The sequence below is a fragment of the Nematolebias whitei genome, chromosome 4 (assembly GCF_014905685.2).
Source record: "Nematolebias whitei isolate Nwh7 chromosome 4, NemWhi1, whole genome shotgun sequence".
NCBI lineage: Eukaryota > Metazoa > Chordata > Actinopteri > Cyprinodontiformes > Rivulidae > Nematolebias > Nematolebias whitei.
The window spans coordinates 34,904,065-34,931,993 of NC_056501.1; the positions used below are offsets into that span (position 1 = coordinate 34,904,065).

Genomic DNA, 27,929 nt, shown 5'->3' on the forward strand with positions numbered 1-27,929 from the left:
GTGGATAAAAAGCTCCAGCAGCAGCTAAAGAGCTCAGAGGGAACAGAGGGCAGTCCCATCTGGGAACCTTAACTCCAACCAGGTGATCAAATTATCTCTGATTCATTGATTAGATCCACCCTGCTGGAATCTAGAAGAGACTTCTGACACTCCACTGTGCTGTGGTCTGGTGAGTCGTCAATACAATTCCAAATATTGTCTATACTATAAAAATAATTTAATGTTCATCACAGTTTGATGGTTTTCTGTCAACACGAGGTTGTGTTGAAATAAATCTGATATCTGGACTTTGGCAACGTGATGATTTAGGGCTTTTTAAAACCTCTGTATAACAAGCACATCTTATCTTTTATATTTTACTAATAAAAAAAACAGCCATTAGTAAAATAGGCTGTTTTTAATTCACAACACATTATTGAACTTTTAACTTGAAATCAGTTTCTGATACTTTGAAAATGAGCGACTTGATAAAGCTTGTCTTTCATGTTTAACTTTACAAACTCAACATTTATGATCATCAAACAGACGGAGTAAAACCAGAAAAGATAACGTATGAACAATAAACTGAGCATTGCTTCATAACTTTCTTAGTGTGAGGGATTTGTTGCAGCATTGTTAAAAACTGACGGTAGAGCAGCAACTTTATTTAAAATTTTATAACTAATCGGAGACATCTGGAAGCTGGATTTGAGTTTTTTGCGATTGTTGGCTGCACACAGCTTCATCTGATTGTTGGACTCGAGGAGTGATGGAGCTAAACATCAGCTTGTTCTCCCACCAGCTCAGATCATATATTCAGCTTTTATTTCTACACGTTAGTGTCATGGAGTCACCAGGACTCGTACATGCTCTCACTGACTGCAGTTCAGACTTCAAACATCCATCTTTTCTGTTGGTGCTCATAAAAAAGAGAAGTTTGCAGAAACGATGCCATGTTTTCTGAAACGTTGCTGGAGAGGATTGTCCCTCCCAAACGATCTGTTTCCTTTGGACTCTGCCCTTCCTCCTTTTTATTGTTGGCCTGAAGTCAGCAGCAGTTCATGTTTTAAAACCTGCCAACTGTCCCAGTTTGGTGGGGACAGTCCCACATCCTGTATGAGGAACCAGCGACACCCAAACGTGTAAAGTGGTGGCTTGGCGTGTGTGGTGCCTGAGTTAGAGGGGGGATCCCCTCGGTTGCATCATGGGCGTCCTGCAACCATAAAAAGTGTTTTTTATATCACAAACTATCCCAAAATGACGGTGATGCAAAGTGAGGTGTCGTGTGAACAGAAGGATAAATCTTCCTGTTAATGTTCAGGCATGTTTATTTATTGATTCAGCCATCAACTATTATTTATTATAATTAAAATGTCTGCTTATTTTATTGAATGTTGCTTGGGGGGTTGGTTTTTGTGTGTTGTGGGGTTAATTTAAATGTCTAAGCAGAGGTCACAAACCTGTTGGAGACTGAGCTCCTCCAGTGGGCCGGCGTGGCACAAAGGACTACTTGTCTGATATAAACATGCATTTACACGGCTCACCTTTAATTACAGTATAAATAATAATAAAAGTACATGCATGTAAATACATGACAGCCTGATGACATTTTAATGTGAAGTCACAGTTTCTTAAGAAACTGGTCCAGATGATGCGATTGAAACTTTTTTGTTGTCATCTACCTGGATGATTGAGCTTACAACCCTCTTTTTTTTTTTTTTTTTTTTTTTTTTTTTTTTTTTACTGCTCACAGTGTTGATCATTGATGATTTAGCATGACAGACGTGATCAATCATTGATCATTAGAACAGCAGGGCTGATTTCTGCTGTTGCACAGACTTTGAATTCCTTCTGTGTGACTGAGTTGTCCCTACGTGTGACTGGGACTGTGGATGGTTGGTTGTCTCTTTGTCTGTGTCCCTGTGATGGACTGGAAACCTGTGCAGTTGTCCCCCTCCTCTCACACAGTGACTGCTGGAAAGGGGTACCAGTGACTCAAAAAGGAAGAAGTGGATACAGATGATGGATGTATGGTTGGATGGATGGATGGATGCTACCCAAACAGAAAACCTTGGCTGAATGCAGAGGTGCGTACCCTGCTGGAAGCCAGGAATACTGCCTTCAGGTCTGGAAACTTAGAGGAGCTGAGTAGGACAAGAAAAGAGCTGGTTGCTGGTATTAAGAAGGCCAAGGCCACATATGCACAGAGGATCGAGGGTCAATTCATCTCACAAGACCCTCGGAGCATGTGGAGGGGCATTAAGTGCATAACAGATTATAAAAGAAGGAGCGAACAATGCCCCAAAGACCCATCTCTGCCTGATGCCCTCAACAAGTTCTATGCACACTTTGAAGACCCGAACAGACCACCCAGCACCAGACTCACCTCACCACCAGATGAAGAGCTTCTCAGTATGACCTCAGCCGAAGTAAGGAGTACCTTCGGGAGGATTAATCCACACAAAGCAACTGGCCCAGACAACATTCCCGGAAAAGTGTTGAAGGAATGTGCTGATCAGCTCTGCGAGGTGCTGGCAGACATCTTTAACACTTCACTTACCCTGGAGACAGTTCCCACCTGCCTGAAGACTGACGCCATCATTCCAGTCCCAAAAAGCTCTAAAGTGACTGGTCTGAATGACTATCGGCCAGTGGCCCTCACCCCGATAGACGCTAAATGCTTTGAAAAACTGGTCATGACTCACATCAAAACAACCATCAACATCAACGAGGACCCTCATCAGTATGCATACTGTGAGAACCGATCAACAGAGGATGCCATCTCCTCTGTGGTCCACACTGCACTCAACCACCTGGAGCAAAACAATTCTTACGTCCGTATGCTCTATGTGGACTTCACACCTGCCTTCTACACCATGATCCCCCAAACCCTGATGGACAAACTATCCACACTAGGACTACGCCCCTTCATTTGCAACTGGGTACTAGACTTCTTAACAAACAGACCACAGATAGTGAGGATCCACAACTTCTCCTCCTCCACCATAACCCTCAGCACTGGCTCTCCTCAGGGATGTGTGTTGAGCCCCCTCCTGTTTACTCTGCTCACATATGATTGTGCAGCTACCCATCCAGGCTGCCACATTGTAAAGTTTGCAGATGATACAGCGGTGGTGGGATGCATCACAAACAATGATGAGTCCAGCTACAGGCAAGAGGTGGAACACCTGGAGAGCTGGTGCAAAGAGAAGAACCTTCACATCAATGTGAAGAAGACAAAGGAGATGACTGTGGACTTGAGAAGGAACACAAACATCTACACCCCCCTGAACATAAGAGGATCTGCCGTGGAAGTGATCTCCAGCTACAAGTACTTGGGTGTACACATGAACAACAACCTCAGCTGGAGCAACAACAACACCAGCCTGATCAAGAAAGCTCATCAGAGACTCTACATCCTCAGACGGCTGAGACGAGCTGGTCTGAGAAGCTCAGTCCTCACCTCCTTCTACAGGTGTGCAGTGGAGAGCATCCTGTGCTCCAGCATGAACGTGTGGCATGGAGGCTGCACAGCTGCAGAAAGAAAAGCTTTGCAGAGAGTGGTGAAGGCTGCACAGAAGTCTGTTGGAATCAGCCTCCCCACCATCACATACATCTACACCTCCAGATGCAGGAAGAGGGCCACCTGGATCATGAAGGACCCCACCCACCCAGCACACACACTTTTTGCCCCACTCCCCTCAGGAAGGAGGTTAAGGAGCATTAAGTGTAGAACCACTAGACTGAGGAACAGCTTCTACCCTGAGGCTGTTAGACTCATGAATCTCTAACTAGAATAATCACTGTGAAAAACCATATCATGTTGCTGCTGATCTGTTTCATGTTGCTTCTGATCTGTTTCAATATTTATGTGTTCATGCGTGCACATCTGCTCACAGACTCATGTTCATGTTTGTGCTGATGTTCAATGTTTTATGTTATGAGTGCTTAGTGTATATTTAGTTGATGTTTTTCTTAGTTCATATCTTAGATGTTATTACTGTTTTTCTTATACATTTTATTGTTGGATGTAACTGGGACCCTGTGTACATAATTTCACTGTACCACATGAGGTGCGAATGACAAAGAAACGCTGACTCTCTCTCTCTCTCTCTCTGATACAAATGGGTTAATTCCTACTTAACTGTCAATTAATATATTTGTAAAATACACTAAATTTCAAATGTTCCTGATTGAGACTAACATAAAAAAATGATATGTTTAATCTTTAAATGTCTGTTTCCTGCTACAGTAACTCATCCATCATGTCACACTTGTTCCTGATCAGAGTCGAGGGAGGGCTGGAGACTATACCAGCTGACTTTGGGTGAAGCTGGGGGATACTTGGACAGGTCTCCAGTCCATCACAGGGACACACAGAGACAAAGAGACAACCATTCACTCTCTCACTCACACCTAGGGACAATTTAGAGTTACCAATCAGCCTAACATGCATATTTTTAGTCTGTGGGAGGAAACTGGAGTACCTGGAGAAAACCCACATTTGTAACATCCATCCAAAATTCACCTTTTTCTTATTGATTACCAATTTCATTAACTTTTTTAAAGAAATTAACAGTAAAATCTTTAAAAAGCCCTGTTTTCACTAATCGTTTTCTTTGTAACACTTGAGAATAATAGTAACTCATTTAGAAATAAACTAATTTATGTAATATAAAAAACAACACAAGGATGTTTAAAATGGCATTGTGACTGATCCTCAGATCTGCAGAATTTTAAACAAATCCTCCCATAACTTACTGCAGAATCCTTTCCCTTTATTCAACATTGCTTCTTTCAAGACATCTGAACTGCCTCATGAAGAAAGTCTGCTGTTTGCTCAAAGCTACCTTTTAACTCTTGCACTTTGCTGCCATCGTGCTGCCGGGCAGGAAGGAGCTATCATTGCTACTAAGTGTCTTTTGTCATTTCCCAATGTGTTACAGAAGCACGATCCATAGTGTACTTCCAGGTCACATGGATCGCCATTGTTTATGAATAAAAATGCCTTAATTTACTTAGAAAAGTACGTGCTTTATCTCCACCGATCTTGATGTAGTTAAATTATGCTACTTGTATTTCTGTTACAAATCATTGGTTAAGATGATATGCAACGCATTAGACCTGACCCCCAGCCTGGGCTGAATGAGGAAAAACCCTGCAAGATACAGAATGAATTATTTCCATGGTGAAACAGCGCTGCTCAGAGATGAAGCTGCATATCATTTTAACCATGACATAAATATGTCAATTATTTTAACGGAAATACAAGTGGCCTAAATTAGCAAATGAAAATCAGTGGAGATACAACAACATACTTTTCTAAGTAAAGTAAGACAGTTCTTATTCATAAACAAAATTATACCAGTACATTTTCCTTAAACTACTATATTCAATGACGATCCGTGCAACCCGGAAGTATTCCTTTAAGCGCATGCGCAAATGAGCTACACTACGGATCGTTCTTTCGTAACAGATTGGGGAATGACTCCACATTGTGATGTTTTGCTGTCGCCACATTCACCCCATAAATGACCCACGCACACAAACACACACACACTTGTCTTTTGCAACTACTTTTCCTCCTCCCAGTCACTGTGGAAAATAATGTTTTTGATGTTTTTCAGGTAAATGTACCTTGTAGCTGCACTGCAGAGACTTGTGTACGAGTCTGAACTTTGACCACAGATTAGGTTGCTAAGCTGTATACATAAAGCTATTTATTTTAAAATGTATTAGTTATTTTAATATCAAATCCACATCCATACAAATGTTGTTTTTATTTTAAAAAACAATTTAATTGATTATAATGCAGTGCTGCTTGATGACAAGTGTTATCTTTACAACATGCCCCATGGACTTCGTACTTGGCCCCTGTGGGAGACTGGGTGCCCACGGACACAGTGTTGCTGGTCCACGGACACCGTGTTGCTGACCCCTGGTCCACGGACAACAAGATGCTGACCCCTGGTCCATGTTTGGGGAAAAGCAAGTGATTAAGGGCTGCCTCCTGAACGCAGCCACCCCAGACCACACGTTATATCAAAACGACCGGCTCAGCACCGTGATGTGTGCTATTACTTTTATTGGTGTTCCGAGTTACCATGGAGATGTAATTTGCAAACAAGGATGCCATTTTTCACATTGAGAAACGCTGAGAACTCTTCTCAGGCTCTAAGTGACACAATGAGGTCACATGACCTAGAGTGGAGAGGTCTCAGAATTAGAAAACCATCGAACAAACTCTTCCTGACACCATAACTTTTAAGACACACATACATATTATATATCAAAACGTAGGCATTTTTGTCATCTAAGTTTTAAAATGGTCACCATGTGGCAGTCCCCGTCCAAGTTTCTCCAGGAACTCTAGATGAATCTATGGATGTTGTGGCCATCATTCTACTTTGTACAAAGTAGACAAATGGTGGGCTCATGACTTGAAGCGAGAGGTTTGTAGGGTAACTTGTATTTTCAATTAGTATTGTACTTCTTCAGTTACCTGCCTAACAGATTTCTCAGGGTAGCCTGCATTGTTACTAGATGAGGGTAAAAAGTGCCAAGGATATGTTGTAGTAGTTGTAAATACAGTCAAAGCATAGCCATGGTGCTTGGTGTGTAAAAAAATAAATAAAAATGAACAAAAAGGATTATGCAGTTTTCCAATATAATTATAGAAAAAGTTCAAACTAAAGGCAAGTTGTAAGTTGGTGTTCTAACTATCAATGAATTTATAGGATACAGATTTGTCTGGTTTTGCTTTTATTCTAAGCAAGTTAATAAAATGCACCTCAAAATTCTGGGAAATACATTGTTTTGACTCTGGGAGCCCAAACATGTGAAGTCAACAGAGCTGAAGGTCACGTTTGTAAAATCTACTGGAATGAAAGTTCAGTCTAATCAAAACTCGGCGGCCTCATTAAATCTGACAGTCCTGCTCTACTAACGAGCTGAAAATCGTTCACGCTTCAAAGAACACAATCATGAACAAATCCTCCAAAACTACGACATGTTGTACTGACAACAGACAAATGTTGTGTGTGTGCACGTGATTGGACACATAATGTAGTTTTTGTTTGTCCAAGTGGCTACACACTGCTCATGAACATTCAGAATCAAATATTTGTTCACAAAGCTTTTCTTTTCCAAACCATCTCGTGAAGTGGTGTGCACAGCTGCAGACCCTCCATATTTACTGTCACCATGGTCAGATGGTTAATTTATCATGAGGTCCCCGGGGGCATTTCTTCAGGAGCTTCACAACATGGAAGGGTCAAACTCTGCCCAGGGGACAAAGAGCAGCTTTCACACTGAACACATAAAAGCTGTTCTTCATCTAACCTCAGTTTATCATTGCTCCATTTATGTGGGTTAGTGTCATTGACCACACTCTGCCTCCTGTTTCACTGCAGAAAAGAGGACAAGCTTTTCATTCCTTGAAGAAGTGCACATCGCCCTTGGCATGTTTTGCCAGAGTTTTAAACCAAGTTCATCTTATGCTTAGAAAGTTATAGAATTGTTTGCTCAATCTCCTCTCATCCAGTCGAATGGTGCTCAGACTGTGTTTAGTGAATCACTCAATCAATCAACCTTTATTTATACAGGTAAATCCCATTGAGCCTCGAGGACTCATTTACAAGAGAGACCTGATTTCAACAAAGAAAGATGACAACAATGGACAACAGCAACAACAATAAGCAGTTATAAAAACTCATACTACAGATTTTTTTTTTTTTTTTTTTTTTTAACAAATAGGATGGCTAAAAGGAAAAAGGTAACAAAACAAAAAAACAGCTAGATTCCAAGACAAATGTATAAAACTAAAAACAGGAACATGTCTGCATTGGACCCTGCCACGAGTCCAACAGATTCTTAAAGCCACTTAGAGAGGTCAAGGTCGAGAGCTTCAAATCTTTTTGTAAGATATTCCAGGAAACAGGAGCGGAGTAGGAGAAGGCCCTTTTGCCTAGTTCAGTCCTCACTGAGGGAACACTGCAGGTAATAATGTCCTGAGAGCGCACTCCGTAGCTGCACTCACGCAGAGACATGTAGGAGGAGATGTATGAAGGCAGCAGACCAAGAAGTGATTTAAAGATGAAAATGTACCAGTGAGAGAGTCTGCGTGAAGTTAATGATGTCCAGTTAACCAGTGAATACAGGGTGCAGTGGTGGGTACGATAATCACAGCCAGTTATGAATCTTAGTGCACCATGATAGACATGGTGCACTAAGAAAAAACTTCTTCAAGGAATGAAAAGCTTGTCCTCTTCTTTTCTCAGGACTACATGATCAAATTTTATCTCAATATCGTTAAAACTGATGGCGTTACAACCATTATTGTGTTTGCTGAGGTCAAGCTGTGGTGGCCATTTTTTTAGATGGATTTAATCTAAAACTTTATCACTTCTAAGTCCAATGAATTGTTTGAGAGCTTTATTTAAATCTATCGGGTGGTTCATAAGATATTTTGCTAACAGACGCACAGAGAGAGGCAAAAACTATATTACTGTAAACCTTCAGTATTTTGACGGCAGGTAAGAAACACGGTACACACACAAACCAGATTCCAAAAAAGTTGGGACACTAAACAAATTGTGAATTAAAAACTGAATGCAATGATGTGGAGGTGCCAACATCCATCCATCCATCCATTATCTTTACCCGCTTATTCCATTTTGGGTCACGGGGGTCGCTGGTGCCCATGTCCGGTGCCAACATCTAATATTTTATTCAGAATAGAACACAAATCACAGATCAAAAGTTTAAACTGAGAGAATGTATCATTTTAAGGGAAAAATCTGTTGTTTCCAAATTTCATGGCATCAACAAATCCCAAAAAGTTGGGACAAGTCCATTTTTACCACTGTGTGGCATTCCTCCTTCTTCTTACAACACTCAACAGACGTCTGGGGACAGAGGAGACCAGTTTCTCAAGTTTAGAAATAGGAATGCTCTCCCATTCATGTCTAATACAGGCCTCTAACTGTTCAATCGTCTTGGGCCTTCTTTGTCGCACCTTCCTCTTTATGATGCACCAAATGTTCTCTACAGGTGAAAGATCTGGACTGCAGGCTGGCCATTTCAGTACCCGGATCCTTCTCCTACGTAGCTATGATGATGTGATTGCTGCAGAATGTGGTCTGGCATTATCGTGTTGAAAAATGCAGGGTCTTCCCTGAAAGAGATGACGTCTAGATGGGAGCATATGTTGTTCTAGAACCTGAACATAGTTCTCTGCATTAATGGTGCCTTTCCAGACATGCAAGCTGCCCATGCCACAAGCACTCATGCAACCCCATACCATCAGTGATGCAGGCTTCTGAACGGAGCATTGATAACAACTTGGGCTATCCTTGTCCTCTCTGGTCCGGATGACATGGCGTCCCAGTGTTCCATAAAGAACTTCAAATCGTGACTCATCTGATCACAGAACAGTCTTCCATTTTGCCACACTCCATTTTAAATGACCCCTGGCCCAGTGCAAATGTCTGAGCTTGTGGAGCTTGTTTAGAAATGGCTTCCTCTTTGCACTGTAGAGTTTCAGCTGGCAACGGTGGATGGCACGGTGGATTGTGTTCACTGACGATGCTTTCTGGAAGTATTCCTGAGCCCATTCTGTTATTTCCTTGACAGTGGCATTCCTGTTTGAGGTGCAGTGACGTTTAAGGGCCCGGAGATCACGAGTATCCAGTAGAGTTTTACGGCCTTGACCCTTATGCACAGCGATTGTTCCAGATTCTCTGAATCTTTTGATGATGTTATGCACAGTTGATGATGATAACTTAAAAGTCTTTGTTATTTTACGCTGGGTAACACCATTCTGGTATTGCTGCACTATCTTTCTGCGCAACAATGGTGGAATTGGTGATCCTCTTAACACCTTGACTTCTGAGAGACACTGACACTCTGAGAAGCTCTTTTTATACCCAATCATGTTGTCAATTGACCTAATTAGTGTTAATTGGTCTTCCAGCTGTTCGTTATATGCTCAATTTCCTTTTTCCAGCCACTTATTGCTACTTGTCCCAACTTTTTTGGAATTTGTTGACGCTGTGAAATTTTGAATCAACATATTTTTCCTTTAAAATGTTACATTTACTCAGATTAAACTTTTGATCTGTCATCTATGTTATATTACGAATAAAATATTGACATTTACCATCTCCACATCGTTGCATTCAGTTTTCATTCACAATTTGTTTAGTGTCCCAAATTTTTTGGAACCCGGTTTGTATATAGATATAGATAGATATATAGAGAGAGTTTTTATTGTTTTACAGTTTTGTTTTTAATTTGTGTACAGCACTTCGGACGACTGCTATGTTGTATTTTTTTAAGTGCTTTAGAAATAAAATTGGTATGGTAAAGCAGATGGCCGCTTGTCCTGAGCTTGGTTCTGCTGGAGGTTTCTTCTTTTAAAAAGGGAGTTTTTCCTTTCCACTATGACCTTTTCTTCTCTAATTTCTTCGACCCACTCTAAAGCCATAAAGATTGCCATTAATTCTCTTGTATATACTGTTTATCAGTTTTTTTTATTTTTCATAATATTTAAATCTTGGATTACAAAAAATATACCAACTCTAATATTAAACATTTTAGATGCATCGGTATAGAGCTTTATATATTCTGGATATTCCCTTCCTTTGTACCATATATTTCAGTTCAATTCAGTTTATTTATATAGTACCCTGTCTCAGGGTACTATATAAATTATTTATTATTTATATACTATTTTTTACAGAAACATTCACATACATGGAAAAGCCATCTAGTAAAGTTCTCTATATAAGGAAGCCAGCACACTTGTTGAATCTTCACTTTGTCGCAGTCTCCCATCTTGAGGAGGCACAATGGCAACAGTGGAAAGGAAAAACTTCCTTTTTAAAAGAAGAAGCGTCCAGCAATTTCCTGGAATATCTTGCAAAAAGATCTGAAGCTCTCATCCTTGACCTCTCTGAGTGACTTTAAACATCTGTTAAGTCCCTGGTAAAAACCAATGCAGACATATTCCTGTTTTTAGTTTTCTACATCGCCTTATAATCTAGCTGTTTTTTGCTACTATTCCTCTTGATTGTCCTTTTGGTTGCTATTTTGTTTTGATTGTTTTGATTTGGGGAATAAAAAAAAAGAGAGAGAGAAACTTGCATTTGTATACCTATGCCTATTTTACGGCTGTCTATTGGCTCAAGACCAGAAGGTTCATCTTTAATGACATCCTGGGAACCTTAACAGTGTCACCCGAGATGCTCTGTTCACATGTTTATCAGGAGATCCTCATCTATGCCCAGAGGAAGAAGATTGAGATTGTGATGACTTCCTCCACAGTTGCAACATTTAACAGGACAGTTCCTACAGTCACCATAAGGATGTTCACCACCACACCTACCACATCTCTGTTACCCTTTACAAACGTTAGCAATATGTCCGTATCTTTGATATTTGTAGCATTTGAGAGGAGGTGGAACACAGACTCTCACATTAAAGCTCATATACCCAATCATAACTTTTATCAGGCATAACTTTATTTTTGAACTCCAGTAACACAGATGTACTGTCCAATTTTTCTCCATTCCTGATAGCCTGTAATCGTTTAATGCCTGTAATATCTCCTCCTTTTTATTACTTTCTTTAAATCGAGATTTTCTCCTAGAAGAATCCCTGAAATTACTCCTTTCTTCCCCAACAATCTTTCCTTCCAGCACTTCCTTTTTGTACACCATTCGTAATTTAAAAGCCTAGATTTTTGTTCAGCATTTTTACAAATGATAAGCAGACTTCCATCCTGTAAGACTTTAGTTAACTCTACATCCCCAATCAATTTATTTAACCCATTTGCCAAACTGATAGGACTTACTCCAATCATCCTGTCCTGCCTTAAATTTTAGTATAACTTTGACATCTTCCGTCATTATTTTCTTTATTTCAGTTCTTTCTTTCTCATCCTCAAGAGCTCATTTACCAAGCAGTTTCTGTTCCGTTTTTAATTTTCTTTTCCTCCTCTTTTCTTATTCTCTACCCTAGACCATCCTATATCCATATTTTCATCCTCCAAAAGCCCACCACTACTAATATTCATCTTGATCCACACACAATCCAGATTATGCCAAAAAACGCCTTCAAACTCTTTACTCGTCAAATATCGTCTCTACGTCCTACTGCACTTCTGCCTCCGTGGCCCTCCACCTACCGAGAGAGCTGCCTCCCTGCGCTTCTTCCTCTTCTTCTTCTGTTTTAAAAGACAGCATACTCTTCTTCTCTGTCTGTACAGTAAATTTAACAGCAGCGCCAGTGCGACCAGCTACAGTAAATAGCTTTTGTTGTGCATAACATACTCACTTGCGCTTTCTACCCAGCTACTGCAATAACAGTGAACTGTACACATAGCATTTTTTTTTTTTTACCTCATTCATAAAACGCTACAATCGGGGACATTTTTGGGGACAGCTTTATATAAGGACCGGTCCTTCAAGATGGGGATTGTCCCCAGAAATTGAGGGCATCTGGTCATCCTACTCAAAGCGCTTTACTACAATATGTGCCCTCATTTACCCATTCATACAAAACTCTATAATTTCTGTACAAAGACTAATCATCGTCGTAAGCTCAGAGGTGACGGGGCTTTCTCTGTTGCAGGTCCACGACTGTGGAATGAGTTGCCACTGAGTGTCCGGCAGGCTCCCACACTCTCAGTCTCGCTTGAAGACCCACTTCTATTCTCTTGTCTTTACCACATTGTGATTTGTTTTGGTCCGGTCTGTACTCGACACTGTTGGCCATTTTAGTTAGCTTCTGCTGCTATTTGTATCTGTATTTCTATTTTATGTTTTCCTGTCCGCTGTGCATGTTTGTTTTCTTTTGTACAGCACTTTGGTTGGCCTTGTTGCTGTTTTAAGTGCTCTATAAATAAATTGGTATGGTATGGTAATCAGAGCTTTATCATATTCATACACCAATGGGACACACATCAGAGAGTCAGAGTCGGAGATTCTTTATGGTCATTTGCACCACATGTGGTACATATGGTGGAGCGAAATTATGTACACAGTGTCCCAGTTACATCCAACAATAAAATGTATAAGTAAAAGAGTAATAAGATCTAAGATATGAACTAAGAAAAACATCAACTAAAAATACACTAAGCACTAATAGCATAAAAACATTACGTCGAACAGCAGCAAAAACATGAGCATGCGTCTGTGTGAGCAGATGAGCACGCATGAACACCTCGACATGAAATGGATCAGCAGCAACATGATATGATTTTTCACAGTGATTATTCTGATTAGAGATTCATGTGTCTAACAGCCCTAGGGTAGAAGCTGTTCCTCAGTCTAGTGGTTCTACACTTAATGCTCCTCAACCTCCTTTCTGAGGAGAGCGGGGCAAAAATTGTGTGTGCTGGGTAAGTGGGGTCCTTCATGATGCAGGTGGCCCTCATCCTGCATCTGGAGGTGTAGATGTCTGTGATGGTGGGGAGACTGACTTGAACAGTCTTCTGTGCAGCCTTCACCACTCTCTGCAAAGCTTTTCTTTCTGCAGCTGTGCAGCCTCCATGCCACACGTTCATGCTGGAGCACAGGATGCTCTCCACTGCACACCTGTAGAAGGAGGTGAGGACTGAGCTTCCCAGACCAGCTCGTCTCAGCTGCCTGAGGAAGTAGAGTCTCTGATGAGCTTTCTTGATCAGGCTGGTGATGTTGTTGCCCCAGCTGATGTTGTCATTCATGTGTACACCCAAGTACTTGTAGCTGAAGACCACTTCCACCGCAGAACCTCTTCTGATCAGAGGGGTGTAGGTGGGTTTGTTCCTTCTGAAGTCCACAATCATCTCCTTCATCTTCTTCACATAGATGTGAAGGTTATTCTCTTTGCACCAGCTCTCCAGGTGTTCCACCTCTTGCCTGTAGTTGGACTCATCATTGTATGTGATGCATCCCACCACCGCTGTATCATCTGCAAACTTTACAATTATTATGTTTATATGGACATAAGTAACCGGATCAAACGGCTGTTCGGAATAAAAACTCGTCATGTAATCACCCTGTTCAGATTATTTTTTTTCGTTTATTCAGCGTGATCCGAAATAATTTGTGATCAGAATGAAACGGGTGGTTTACGCCAATTCATAACCCAAATGGTGCGCATGTAAACACTTGATCTGTTCGTTTTTATCTGATGGTGAAAAACTGACCTGACTGCGCATGTGCGACTTTGCCACTTCCGCCTGGCTAATGTTAATAATATTAGCATATCGGGGAAGCAAAACTGGTTGGTGAGCGACACATTTCTACTAGAAACTTTGAAAGAGCTCAAAATGATCTGTATTACCTGTAGCTCAGTCAGGGAGTGCAGTAACATCTCCACCATCATTAAAACCTGTCGTGGGTCCATTTTGGGTGCTCAGGTTTGTTAACGTTCATCCCGGAAGTAAACCGGAAGTAGAACTTCTTCTTCTGTGTTTTGTTTTAAGGACAGTTTACCACTCTGCGCATGTCAGTACTTTTGTTCAGAACAAAGCCCGCTGCATGTAAACGCTCATCATGAACAGATTGTGCCCATGTAAACAATACATTTGAATTATTTAATCTGAAAACATTTCAATCCGGTCAAAAAATGTTGCACATGTAAACATAGCTAATGTGACAGCCTGGATGGGTAGGTGCACAATCATATTTGAGCAGAGTGAACAGGAGAGGGCTCGGCATACATCCCTGAGGGGAGCAAGTGCTGAGGGGTTATGGTGGAGGAAGAGAAGTTGTGGATCCTCACTGACTGTTGTCTGTTTGTTAAGAAGTCTATTACCCAGTTGCAAATGGAGGGGCTCAGTCCTAGTGTGGATAGTTTGTCCATCAGGGTTTGGGGGATCATGGTGTTGAAGGCAGATGTGCAGTCCACAAAGAGCACACGGACGTAGGAGTCCTTCTGCTCCAGGTGGGTGAGAGCAGTGTAGACCACAGAGGAGACATCCTCTGTTGATCGGTTCTCACGGTATGCATACTGATGAGGGTCCTCGTTGATGTTGATGGTTGTTTTGATGTTGGTCATGACCAGTTTTTCAAAGCATTTAGCAACTATTGGGGTGAGGGCCACTGGCCAATAGTCAATCAGACCAGTCACTGTAGAGCTTTTTGGGACTGGGATGATGATGGCAGTCTTCAGGCAGGTGGGTACTGTCTCCAGGGTAAGTGAGGTGTTAAAAATGTCTGCCAACACCTCACAGAGCTGAATGGCACATTCTTTCAACACTTTTCCGGGGATGTTGTCTGGCCGGTTGCCTTGTGCGGATTAATCCTCCTGAAAGTACTCCTTACTTCGGCTGAGGTCACGCTGAGATGCTCTTCATCCGGTGGTGAGGTGAGTCTGGTGCTGGGTGGTCTGTTCAGGTCTTCAAAGTGTGCATAGAACTTGTTGAGGGCATCAAGCAGAGATGAGTCTTTGGGGCATTGTTCAATCCTTCTTTTATAATCTGTGATGCACTTAATGCCCCTCCACATGCTCCAAGGGTCTTGTGAGGTGAATTGACCCTCGATCCTCTGTGCATATGTGGCCTTGGCCTTCTTAATACCAGCAACCAGCTCTTTCCTCTTCCTACTCAGCTCCTCTGAGTTTCCAGACCTGAAGGCAGTGTTCCTGGCTTCCAGTAGGGTGCACACCTCTTTATTCAGCCAAGGTTTTCTGTTTGGGTAGCTTTTAACATATCTGATAGTGGAGACGGTGTCGGTACATGTACTAATGTAACCCAGAACTGAGGATGCGTATTGGTCCAGATCAAGCGATCCTCCATTTTCAGCAGCTTCTCTGAAAACCTGCCGGTCTGTTCGTTCAAAACAATTTCTCGGTATGGGGCCACTGTCCTGGATCCAACATTTAACTTTCTTTTGTACCGGTCTGGAGCGTCTCAGCGGGGGGAGGTAAGCAGGTATCATTAAGACTGAGATGTGGTCTGACAGTCCTAGGTGGGGGCGGGGTATGGCTTTGTATGCATCTTTAACGTTCGTGTAAACACGCTCCAGCATGTTGTTTCCACTTGTTGGTATGCCCACATGCTGGTAAAAGCTTGGGAGACTGTCCTTTAGATTCACGTGATTAAAGTCTCTGGCTACCATGTAAAGAGCCTCAGGGTGTTTGTTCTGCAGAGAACTTAATATATCATGGAGCTCCTGCAAGGCGTCATTAGCATTAACATCTGGTGGAATGTAAACAACTGTGATGAAAGTCACTGTGAACTCGTGGGGTAGATAATGAGGCTGACATTTCACTGTTATCTGTTTCAAAGCCTTCGAGCATGAGCTTTTTACCACAGTACAGTTCGTGCACCAACTTTTACTCACGTAAATGCATACTCCGTCTCCCCGTGATTTCCCCGTTAGCAAGCTGCAGCGGTCCGCTCGAAAAAGAGTGTCAACTAGCTGGAAGACTGTATTCAGCATTTCACTTGTAATCCATGTTTCCGTGAGGCAAAGCACCGTACACTTCATCTCTTCTGAGGCATCCACTCTCAGACAAAGCAAATCCATCTTGTTGTCCAATGAATGGACGTTTGACAGAAAGAGAGACGGCATCGGGAGTTTTCTGGCTTTAGAGTTAGCTTGTAGCCTCACCATAACCCCCGCTCGGCGTCCTCTCCTCTTAAGCCGGGAGCAGTGCTTCCTCTTCTGCCTGTTGGAACGCCTCTCCTGCAGCTTCCAGGTAGATGACTTTAAGATCTGCATTCTGCCGAGCGTAGTTTTGAGTTTGTTGCTGATTTCTGCTATATTTCGTGGCAAATCTGCTCCTATTCTCATCAATTTGGTTTGGCTATAGTTCACATACATAAATCGTGCAGAGTCAGGCACAGAGTCAATATCAAAACTTCTAAAAACTGGGGTAGTACCAGGAGCCTGTGAAGCTACAGCTGCTCTGAGCGTGACCATCATTGCAACATCAGAGGCAATGAGGGGTTCAGTGTCTTGCCCAGGGACACTTGGGCATGTGACAGCTGGTAGATTCGAACCACTACCTCTTGCACTGGAAGACAACTGCTCTAACCTTGGCAGGATGACGGCTCGGTGATTAGCACCATTGCCTCACAGCAAGAAGGTCCTGGGTTCAATCCTCGGTTGGACCTGGTGTCTTTCTGTATGGAGTTTGCATGTTCTTTTTGTGTTTGTGTGGGTTTTCTCCGGGTACTTCGGTTTCCTTCCACGGACCAAAAACATGCATGTTAGTCTGCCTTCAGGTCCAGGCCTCCCTTGCAAAAGAGATCTGTGATCTCAATGGGATTTGCCTGGTTAACTAAAGGTTAATAATAATAATAACCACTCAGCCACAGTCGCCCCAGAAATGTAGTGTTCTCTTGTCCTCTAGCTGTTGAGCTGGGCTGATTTGTCCTTATGCCACCAAAAGGATGGATTGCAGCCCAGGTAGCTCTGACTTCTTGTGCTAATAATAACTAAAGAGATCAAATGAGGTGTTAAAATAAATAAATAAATAAAAAGTAGCCTACTCTGTTGTTTAAATGCATTTTAAGTGAGATCTGATTTCAAGTGATCACTAAAGAAGTCATAAACATGCATTTTAACACTGACTGTGAAACGGCTGACCTTGTGCGAACAGATCAGCAAAGATGCACGTTATTTCCAAATATCAGAATGATCAAAAAGTTAGGATTAGAGTTAAATGGCAATTGTGGCTGTACTTATCATCCAAGCTTTATAAATGCATTATAAATACTAATACAATAAATAAACAAGGCCTCATGCTTTTTTAAGTTAAAGAAAATTCTGACTTTTGGTTGATCATTTAGGTGATTAGGGTTTGTCCCCTGGAGAAAGTGAATGCTTCATAAAATGTAATGCCAAATTATCAACCATGTCACATTGTTTCAACTCTATATCAATGCTGATTTTTTTGTAACACAATGGTTAATGTCTCCCCACCCCCCCACCCCCACACCACCCCATGCAGGATACATCTTTGACAGATCCAGATTGCCCGGCGTGTGGATCTTCTTTGAGTGAGCGAAATCGTACTGAAAGTGTGACACCTGTGAGGATGAGGGCCACCCTACTGCTCTGTCTCTTAGGGGTCTTGGAGGCTCAAGCCTTCAGGTTTGTCCGTGATTCCCAGAGTGTGCCAGAAGCTTCAGAACACTCTACAAACATGTCTGTCCCATTTCCACCCTCCCAGCCAGGCCTCCCTCGGAACCCTTACCCCCCCATGTGTGTAAAGCCGATAGAGATCAAAAACGCCTTCAAATATGTGAACACTATCATATCCTGCCTGATCTTTGTGTTAGGGATCATTGGAAACTCAACGCTGCTCAGGATTATATACAGAAACAAGTGTATGAGAAATGGGCCCAATGTGTTGATTGGCAGCCTGGCACTGGGAGACCTGCTTTATATTATAATTGCTATCCCCATCAATGTATATAAGGTAAGCAAATTTACCATTTGTATCTGATTTTGCCTAATTTAGTTTGCAAATCTTTTATGTTTTTCAAGGTAAAACATGCAATGTTGCTATGGTGTAATCGTCTTGTTTTAATTGGTGGTGATTTGTCCTTACATGACGTTTCTACAATATATCTATTGCGTTCACCAGCATCCTTTTGTCACAATTCTTACATGAGTCTGCAGTAATGGTTGAACGTCAGCCTTCTGTTAGAATCTGTAGCCATACATTTACTCATCTTCTTCTGTTTTCTTCATCTACAAGTAAAGTCCAAGTTCAAACAAAACCCACAAGAACACCTTGCACATCAATTTCTCCCAAGTCCATGTTTGTGAAATGCGCAAGTAGAAAGTGTTATGTCACTTTCTACTTGACACTCTCTAGACACAGTACACAACTGATGTTGAAAAAGGATGTGTAGAGTTTGGTCCTCATATGTATACTCTAGCAACACAAGATGTAAAAACCAAATGAAATTAAACAATTTGGGATTTGCACTGTAGATAAATCAAACAAGCCAAGTAGTGGAGATGCATTTTGCACATACAGTAAAGCCCAAATCTTAATTGAAAGATCTTGAATGAACTATTAACAGGTGTGGCCAAATACCTCTGCCCATATATATAACTAGAGTGCAAATCATGAGTGAAAAGCACTTAGATTGGATGCCTAGATCAGTAGTCCTCAAATGGCGGCCCACGGTCCACATCTCGCCCGCGAGCCGTATGTCTGGACGCCACCTACTTTCTGTCTGCACCCTGCGGTCAGTCTGGATCCTGATTTGGGAAAACACAAAAGGTCTTGAATCTAAATCCTGCATCTTGATCCGGCCCAGATTTTCCAGGTCTGAAAACAGTTTACTGTGACTTTGGTTTGGCTAGCATGTGTTAAAGAAGTGACAACAATTTAATCAACTGTTACTGAGAGATCTAAAAAAGTTAAATCTGGTCTTCTGGACATTCAAAAAAAACAAAACAAAAAAAAAATTGTAGAAATGTTTCGTCTTTCATCCGAAAGACTTCTTCAGTCTGAGATGCTGTATTCAGCTCAATCTTATAAATAGCACCTTCTCAGAGTGGATCAACCAGTTTGTTGTTGACAGCCAAAACCAGCTGCTCACATGATCAAGAAGAACCATCAGCCTAACGATGGATCATTAGCACCCTGATGGCTGTTTGCTATACACAGGGGGCTGAGTGATACTAGCAATAACGGCATTGTAAGAGGGGGACAGTTGAACTCGGAGGCCTCCACCCCTGTTTAATGATGGACGGTTTCTTTTCACAAAGATGGATTCCTTTACTCCTCTCTCAAACCTTCATCCCTACCATCATAATGTGGGTACCGAGCACCAATCAGTTCCTGAGGCATTAAATCCTAAGGCTTGGTGATTGTAACTTGGTGCTGTGACACCCAAACTGGAAGAGTGACTTTAACAGATCTTAGGAACAACCTTAGATAGTTCCATCTCATATTTGTTCTCTGTCCAGAAGAGTGCAGTCCTAGGAACAACTAAGACACCAGGCTGGTGGAGGGCCCGAGTTTGAAAGTGAAGTAGAATTGCTCACTTTGAAGAGTAGGGTATTAATGATAGTAATCATTTTTGTTGATGATAAATTACATCTTTTCTTCTTCTCGTAACTAATTAGAGTGATTTTTTTTCCAGATTTTATCAGTGAAGAATAGCCCTCCATTATAGCATAGCTAAAATTAGTTTTTGAAAGGTATTTTTTAGGATAAAAAAAGACACCTAAATGAACCTCTGTTTCTGGTATTAAGAGTAATTTTCCTGTCTCCTCCTGGTATTTACTTTTTTCTCCAGCTAATTGCTGAGGACTGGCCGTTTGGTGTCTATGTGTGTAAGCTGATGCCATTCATTCAGAAAGCCTCTGTGGGAATAACGGTTCTCAGCCTATGTGCCCTCAGCATTGACCGGTGAGCATGCATGCACACTCGGTGTTGACAATAAACTTTTTAAATGATCATTGACTGTGATTATTCTTTCTATAGCTACCATGCAGTGACATCGTGGAGCCGGGTGAAGGGAATGGGGATCCCTCTGTGGAAAGCAGTGGAGGTGACTCTGATCTGGCTGGTTGCTGTAGTTCTGGCGGTCCCTGAGGTGTTGGCGTTTGACATGATGGAGATGTCCTACAGAGGCAACAAGCTGCGTGTATGCCTGCTGCATCCAGAACAAACCACCAGTTTTATGAAGGTAAAAGCAATGCCTTTCCTCGGTGTCTAACTTGTAATCACCCCTGAAAAATGAACAGAAGATGAAAGTAATTTTCAGTTCAATTCAGTCAGTTTTATTGTCCATTACCCATTCATTCTGCTTGTTCCAAAGTCAGGTCGCAGAGGCAGCAGCTTGAGCAGGGAGATTCAGGCATCTCTTTCCACAGCCACCTCTTCTAGCTCTTCTGGGAGGACAAAGGCATTCCAAAGTCAATCAAGAGACAGTCTCTCCAGCGTGTCCCTGGTCTACCCCGGGGTCTCCTCCCAGTCGGACATGCCCGAAGCACCTCCCTGGGGAGGTGCCCAGGAAGCATCCTTACCAGATGCCCAAACCACCTCAACTGGCTTTTCTCAATGTGGAGGAGCAGTGGTTCTATGCCAAGTCTCTCCTATATAACTGAACTTCTTACCCTATACCTAGGTAAGGGTGCTTCTTGGGTGCCTCCCTAGGGAGATGCTTCAGACATGTCCGACTGGGAGGAGACCCCGGGGAAGACCCAGGACATGCTGGAGGGACTATGTCTTTCGGTTGGCCTGGGAATGTCTTTAAATCCTCCCAGAAGAGCTGGAAGAAGTGGCTGTGAAAAGAGATGTCTGGGCCTCGCTTCTCAAGTTGTTGCCCCCATGACCCGACTTCGGAACAAGTGGAAGATAATGAATGAATGGATGGATGGATGGGTCTGCTGCCTCAACAACATGTGTGGTGGCTCACATAAAAATGCAGTGGGACATATGTATGTTGCCCCTCTTCCACTTGACAAACGACCTGCTACAAAGGTGCCACATGCGACTGTTCCTTCCGGTGAGCGAACGCTGGCGCATCCTGGCTGCCGCTGCTCGTCGTGCTTTTTTGCTTTTTTCTGTTTTATTCAATCCTTCCTGCCTTTTCCACTACACCAAGTCTCTTATCCGTCTCAATATCAGCCATGCGGTTCATTAGGATTTACCTGCTGCCTGCTCTGCTTTGGACTCTCCAGCTGCTCATCCACCACCACCCGGCGTCTGGTCTTCTCCATTACTCAGCGGTCGAGCTCCTTCGCCTTCGTTTCCTACCAGCCATGCCACTTGTGCTCCCTCTTCAGGACATTGCCTTCCATCCTCGCCGGAGATACATTCACCGTGGCTCCTGCCGTAGACTCCACGCTGACAAGTCTAACCCCATAAACTCCATCTGGTCTGACTCTCACCATTCTACACGCCGCAATACTCGGGCCGATAACAGTAATATCATGTTAGCTAGCCTAGCTCGGTCGGCTAATGCTTCGGTCGCTACCAACTCCTCCTCCGTAAAGTTTGGCCTTCTGAACTTTCGCTCACTCACTGGCAAAAGTCAGCTTATTCAAGACCTAATATCCGACCGTAAGCTGGATTTTATTTGTCTAACAGAAACGTGACAACAACAAAATGACTTTTTCCACCTGAATGAATCTACCCCATCGGGGTTTGTTTACATCGCCAAATCCCGCAAGTCCGGCCGCGGAGGAGGTCTCGCGATAATTCACCGCGAGAACTGGAAGGTCACGCCGGTTCACACACCTCCCTCTCCTTCCTTTGAGCACACTTTGTGTCTACTCTCCGGCCCTACCCCCACCATTGGTGCCACTTTCTACCGTCCGCCCAAAATCAACAACTCTTTTATAAATGACTTTGCTACTCTAATCGCCCATCTCTCAGCTCTTTCACCCAACATTATTCTGCTTGGAGATTTCAACATTCATATGGATGAAGACAACAACCCCCTCACCAGAGACTTCACATCCTGCCTCGACAGCTGTGGCTTCCAGCAGCTCATTAACTTTCCAACCCACATAAAGGGCCACACTTTGGACTTATTATGCTGCTCTGGACTCTCTCCTCTTAACTGTTCTTCTGATGAACTTCCATTTACTGATCACCTCATGATTTCATTCAGTGTCAATCTTAAATTTTCTTCAGAGAAACCTCAACGCACTCTTTCCTTCCATAATATTAAGAATATCAACCATGGCATTTTTTGGTCTCATATTAATAATACCATCTTCACCTTCAATTCTTTTAACCCAGATGACCTTGTCACATTCTACAATAACAGCCTCACCAACATTCTTGACTCTGTCGCTCCTCTGAAAACCCGGTCTGTCTCCTTCTCCAACTCTGCACCCTGGTTCACTCCAGAACTCCGTTCTCTGAAATCCAAAGGTCGGAGGTTGGAGCGACTCTATAAGAAATCCGGTCTCTCAATTCACAAGGAACTCTATGCGAACCGCGTCATCCAGTATAAGGACAGTATTTCTCAAGCCAAATCCAGCTACTTCTCTGACATCATCAATTCCAATGTTGGCAATTCAAAGACTTTGTTCTCTCTCCTTAACCGTTCAGTCTCATCTCCTAACTCATTACCTTCTCACATGGTTTCCACAGAATTTTGCAACTCTCTGATGTCCTATTTCAATGAAAAGATTCTTTCAATTCATAAACACCTTGGACCTAATACCGCCCCCAGCATCTATGTTGAAGTCCCCCTCCCTCCCTCCCCTTCTCTGTCTTCTCCCTCCCCTCTGCTCATGACATTGCTGACATTATCAACAAGTCTAAGTGCTCATCCTGTCAGCTCAATCCATTTCCCACAGTTCTTGTTAAATCCTGTCCCCCGTCTCTGCTCCCCATCATCACTAACATAATCCACTCCTCCCTAACCTCTGGCACTGTTCCCACAGCTTTCAAATTTGCGGCCATCACCCCCATCATCAAGAAACCAGGTCTTGACTTTACCAACTTCAGTAATCTTCGTCCAATCTCTAATCTGCCCTTTATTTCCAAAGTTCTTGAAAAAGCCGTTGCTAGTCAACTTCACTCTCACCTATCCAACAATAACATTTATGAAGAGTTTCAATCTGGTTTTCGCCCCCACCATAGCACCGAAACGGCTCTAATAAAAATAACTAATGACCTTCTTCTTGCTGCTGACTCTGCTCTTCTGTCTATCCTCATTTTACTGGATCTAAGTTCTGCCTTCGACACAATCTGTCATTCTATCCTCCTCAACAGACTAACCTCCATTGGCATCTCAGGTACTCCGTTAGACTGGTTCAAATCTTATCTCTCTGACCGCACTCAATTCATTCAGCTCAAACCCTTTCGTTCCCAGTCTTCTTCCGTCTCCACAAGTGTCCCCCAAGGCTCTGTCCTCGGACCCCTTCTCTTCATCATTTACCTCCTTCCTCTAGGTCACATCTTCCATAAATTTGGTGTCCATTTTCACTGTTATGCTGATGACACACAGCTCTACTTGTCAACAAAACCAAACTCCACCCACCTACCCTCCATCCTCACCGACTGTCTCAATGAGCTAAATCACTGGTTTTCTATCAATTTCCTACAACTAAACAGTAACAAAACAGAAATCATTCTTGTCGGTACCAAAAACTCTCTTTCAAAATCAGAAAATCTTCTCATCCCCCTTAACAACTCTCTGCTATCCCCCTTGCCTCAGGTCAAGAGTCTTGGTGTCATCCTCGACACCACTCTCTTCTTCACTTCACACATCAACAATGTCACTCGGTCTGCCTATTTCCATCTCCGAAATATTAACCGTCTCTGCCCTTCTCTCATACCCCGCTCCACAGCCATCCTTGTTCACAGTCTTGTGACTTCTCGGATTGACAACTGCAACTCCCTTCTTTATGGCCTCCCCACCAAATCTCTCCAGAAGCTGCAATTGGTCCAGAACTCAGCTGCCCTTGTCATAACTCAAACCTCATCCTATAACCACATCACTCCTGTCCTGCAGCAGCTCCACTTGCTCCCAGTTAAATCATGCATTGTCTTCAAAATTCTTCTTCTCACTTTCAAAGCTATCCACAACCTTGCCCCTCTGTACCTATCTGACCTCCTACACATCTCCATCCCCTCTCTCTCTCTCAGATCCTCCTCTTCACTACACCTCCATGTACCCTCTGCCCGCCTCTCCACCATGGGGAGCAGGGCCTTCACCTGCTCTGCCCCTCATCTCTGGAACTCTCTACTCCCTGACTTAAGAAACACCACCTCTCTTTCTATATTCAAGACTTCTCTATATTCAAGACTGCTCTGAAAACACATCTCTTTAGACTCTCTTATCCTTAACTTTGCTGTATGTATTTTATATTCTTTATGCATTTTATATTCTGTATGTATTTTATAGTCTTTATGTATTTTAATATTCTTTATGTAATTTATTCCTGTTGATCTTTGTTCTTACTGTAAAGTGTCCTTGGGTGTCATGAAAGGCGCTTTTTAAATAAAATTATTATTATTATTATTATTATTATTGTTGTCCTTGAAAGCATGTACTGTGGGTGCTGAACCATGGAACCATCACTAGACATCTCCCACTGGCCATACAGGAACATGGTGCAGCTCTGGCAAAGTCGACATAGAGATGTTCACCTCCAGGAAAACCATACACTATCATACGTTTTTCTCCACACAGGATGTGCATGCCTCTCTCGCCCCACCAATGTGCATTTGTGCATTATCAATGGTTCATGAATGAGGTTCATAAAAGACCACCACACAAAACACTGGCACTACAGTGGGACCTGTTGCTGGTTTTAGATGCACTGTTTGATGCACCTTTTGAACCTTTAGAACTGGTCAATATGAATATGCTGTCCTATAAAACAACACTTTTTTTGGCAGTGTGCTTAGCAAAATGTGTGAGTGGCATCCATGCACTTTTATTTCAACATTTGTGTAGCTAGTTTGTGCAAGACTGTTCCAGTTGTGTTGAAACACAGCAATGAAGGCTACCTATGGGACAGATCCATTTGGCAGTCCACAGACTGACAAAAGTCCTCTGGATGGGGGATGAAACATTTATTCACTTACATAAACGGGTCCAGATGACATGATTTAATAATTTTTGTTGTTATCTACCTGGATGATTGAGCTTATAAAACTTATAACCATTGTTACTTGAGAAATGAGGTACAACACAAGATAGCTTCTCAAAGCTTCAGAAGCTCGGTAAAGTGCATTGTAGATTAAGGAAATGAGACCATGTAGCATTTTTATAGCCCAGAAGGGTGGGGCCGACTGTGCATGGAACAGTCTCATTGGCCTTGACAGGTGTGTTGAAAGAAACATTTTCAGATTGGGGCAATCCCTATATTCATGTTGTACCTTGATTCCCTCACTCAGAGAACATTGGTTGTTTTCATAACCTCCAGTTATGACCAGTGTATATTTCACATATTAGTACTGCACTAAAAACTTGTGGCAATGTATTTATTGATGTATATTTTTTAATTTTGTCATTTAAAGCAAGCCACGTTAAGCCAGTGATGTGATGAGAAAGTGGTCATCATTTTGTTTCTTCATGAATTTGTTCTTTTTCCAGTTCTACCAGAAGGTCAAAGACTGGTGGCTGTTTGGCTTCTATTTCTGTCTCCCTCTCGCGTGTACGGGGATTTTCTACACACTCATGTCTTGTGAGATGCTCAGTCGAAAAAAGGGCATGCGCATTGCACTCAACGACCACATGAAACAGGTATGAATGCAGAATGACAGTGGATGTTATCTGAAAAGTGGATAGTGTAAATTTTAATGGCTCTTATTTAGACAGTATTTAAGAGACATTAAAGGTCCAATGTTTAAATAGGTCAGTACTGTCTTGTACTGGCACTTCTGATTTTTTTATTAACCTACCATCATGCTTTATAGCGTGCTACGACTTCACATAAACTTGCTGATACTTAGCATCAGTTTCATTAGTTGTAAAAAAAGACTGATTCATATAAACTACATTCCCCAGAGGACACCAGCTTTGCATTGTTGGAGTATAGTTCTCATTTAGTACTTATTTTAAAATTAACCAGACAGTGACACTCAAAACTGATTCAAAGACACCCAAATCTACAAATGAACAGAATGTGCTTCGACAAAGACCACTGCAGGTCATCAGCATCAGAGTTTACAGCATCAACGTGTATTCAAGAAACAGTACGGACCACTCTGTGTTTGTTTTTGTTGAGTTGTGAACATCTTGGAAAATCCAAGGATTTTGTGCAAAAAATAAAATGCAAAAAATAAAAAACAGGAAGGCAAGCAGTTATTGTTTTTGGCATGGTTGCAGGAACTGACTGACCTAACGGACATCTCAGTGATTTGTGTAGTGCTCTCCGGTTGGCTCCCTATACCAGTGCAACCACTCATTTGGCTTGTTCCAAAATGGCAGCTATAAACTTTGAAATTTATCATAAATCTGCTTAAAAATAAACTCTATTTTTTCAAAGTGAAATTTCTCTAAAAGCTACCCAGCACAAATATGATTTGTTCTTAACAGTTCAGCAAAACTTTTGCTTCAGACGATGTGAACTGTTGCTTGAAGGAAATCTTTTCTGTTTGTGTTTGGTGTAGCGGAGAGAAGTGGCCAAGACGGTGTTCTGCCTAGTGTTGATCTTTGCATTCTGCTGGCTGCCCCTTCATCTCAGCCGTATTCTGAAGAACACGGTCTACGACCAAAACGACCCCAACCGCTGCGAACTTCTCAGGTAGAAATGTCACACAGCTGCTGTGAAAACCTAATGAGAGCACATTGTTCTCGTTTGTTTGACTTCCTGCTGTCCTTTCATTAAACCCTTCCACCCTGTCAGTTTCCTCTTAGTGATGGATTACATCGGAATCAACATGGCCTCTTTAAACTCGTGCATTAACCCAATCGCCCTCTACTTTGTCAGCCAGAAGTTTAAGAATTGTTTCCAGGTAAGAGCAAACAATCTGACTTTAGTTAAAAACGACCTTAAATAATTGGAATTAGCTGATGTGTTATGTTGCAGTCTTGCCTGTGCTGTTGGTGCTACAGAACATCTCCTCTGGATAAGCGGGGCTTTAGTGGACACTGGAAGGGCTCATGCCACGGAAATGGACTTGACCGCTCCAGCTCCCGCTCCAGTCAGAAATATACAAGCTCTTCATAAACACACACTCCTCACTTTCCTCCGCTATCAAACCACAATCCCATCAGTTCATGGAGAAACAGTGCCATCACTGCCGACAAACTGAAGCTCAGACCTGAGTCATGAGTGGAAAATGAAGTCCTTCCTTCAGAGGTCGCTTTAGACTGAAACACTCAATGATTAACCCCAACAGGTGAAAAGGACTGTACCTGTTCAGGCTGTAACAATACAACATGCACAAGCTATGGTTAAAACAACGCTGCAGAAACATGTTCATGCCCTGACACTGAGACGGACCCGGAGACCTAAAGCCTCGGGATGGACCAGAAACATGAAAGTTCATTCAAGCCACTTGTAAACTAA

General features: G+C 42.4%; 1 protein-coding gene across 1 annotated transcript; it reads left to right on the forward strand.

Annotated features, from left to right (window-relative positions):
• The first annotated feature begins 124 nt into the window (after positions 1–124).
• On the forward strand, positions 125–27,929 carry LOC119409135 (endothelin receptor type B-like). The gene is made up of 8 exons (XM_037675999.1): positions 125–169; positions 17,926–18,396; positions 20,237–20,349; positions 20,425–20,629; positions 26,009–26,158; positions 27,028–27,161; positions 27,264–27,372; positions 27,447–27,929. The coding sequence occupies exons 2-8, from the start codon at positions 18,013–18,015 to the stop codon at positions 27,585–27,587; spliced, it is 1,236 nt and encodes a 411-aa protein (XP_037531927.1). The 5' UTR covers positions 125–169; positions 17,926–18,012; the 3' UTR covers positions 27,588–27,929.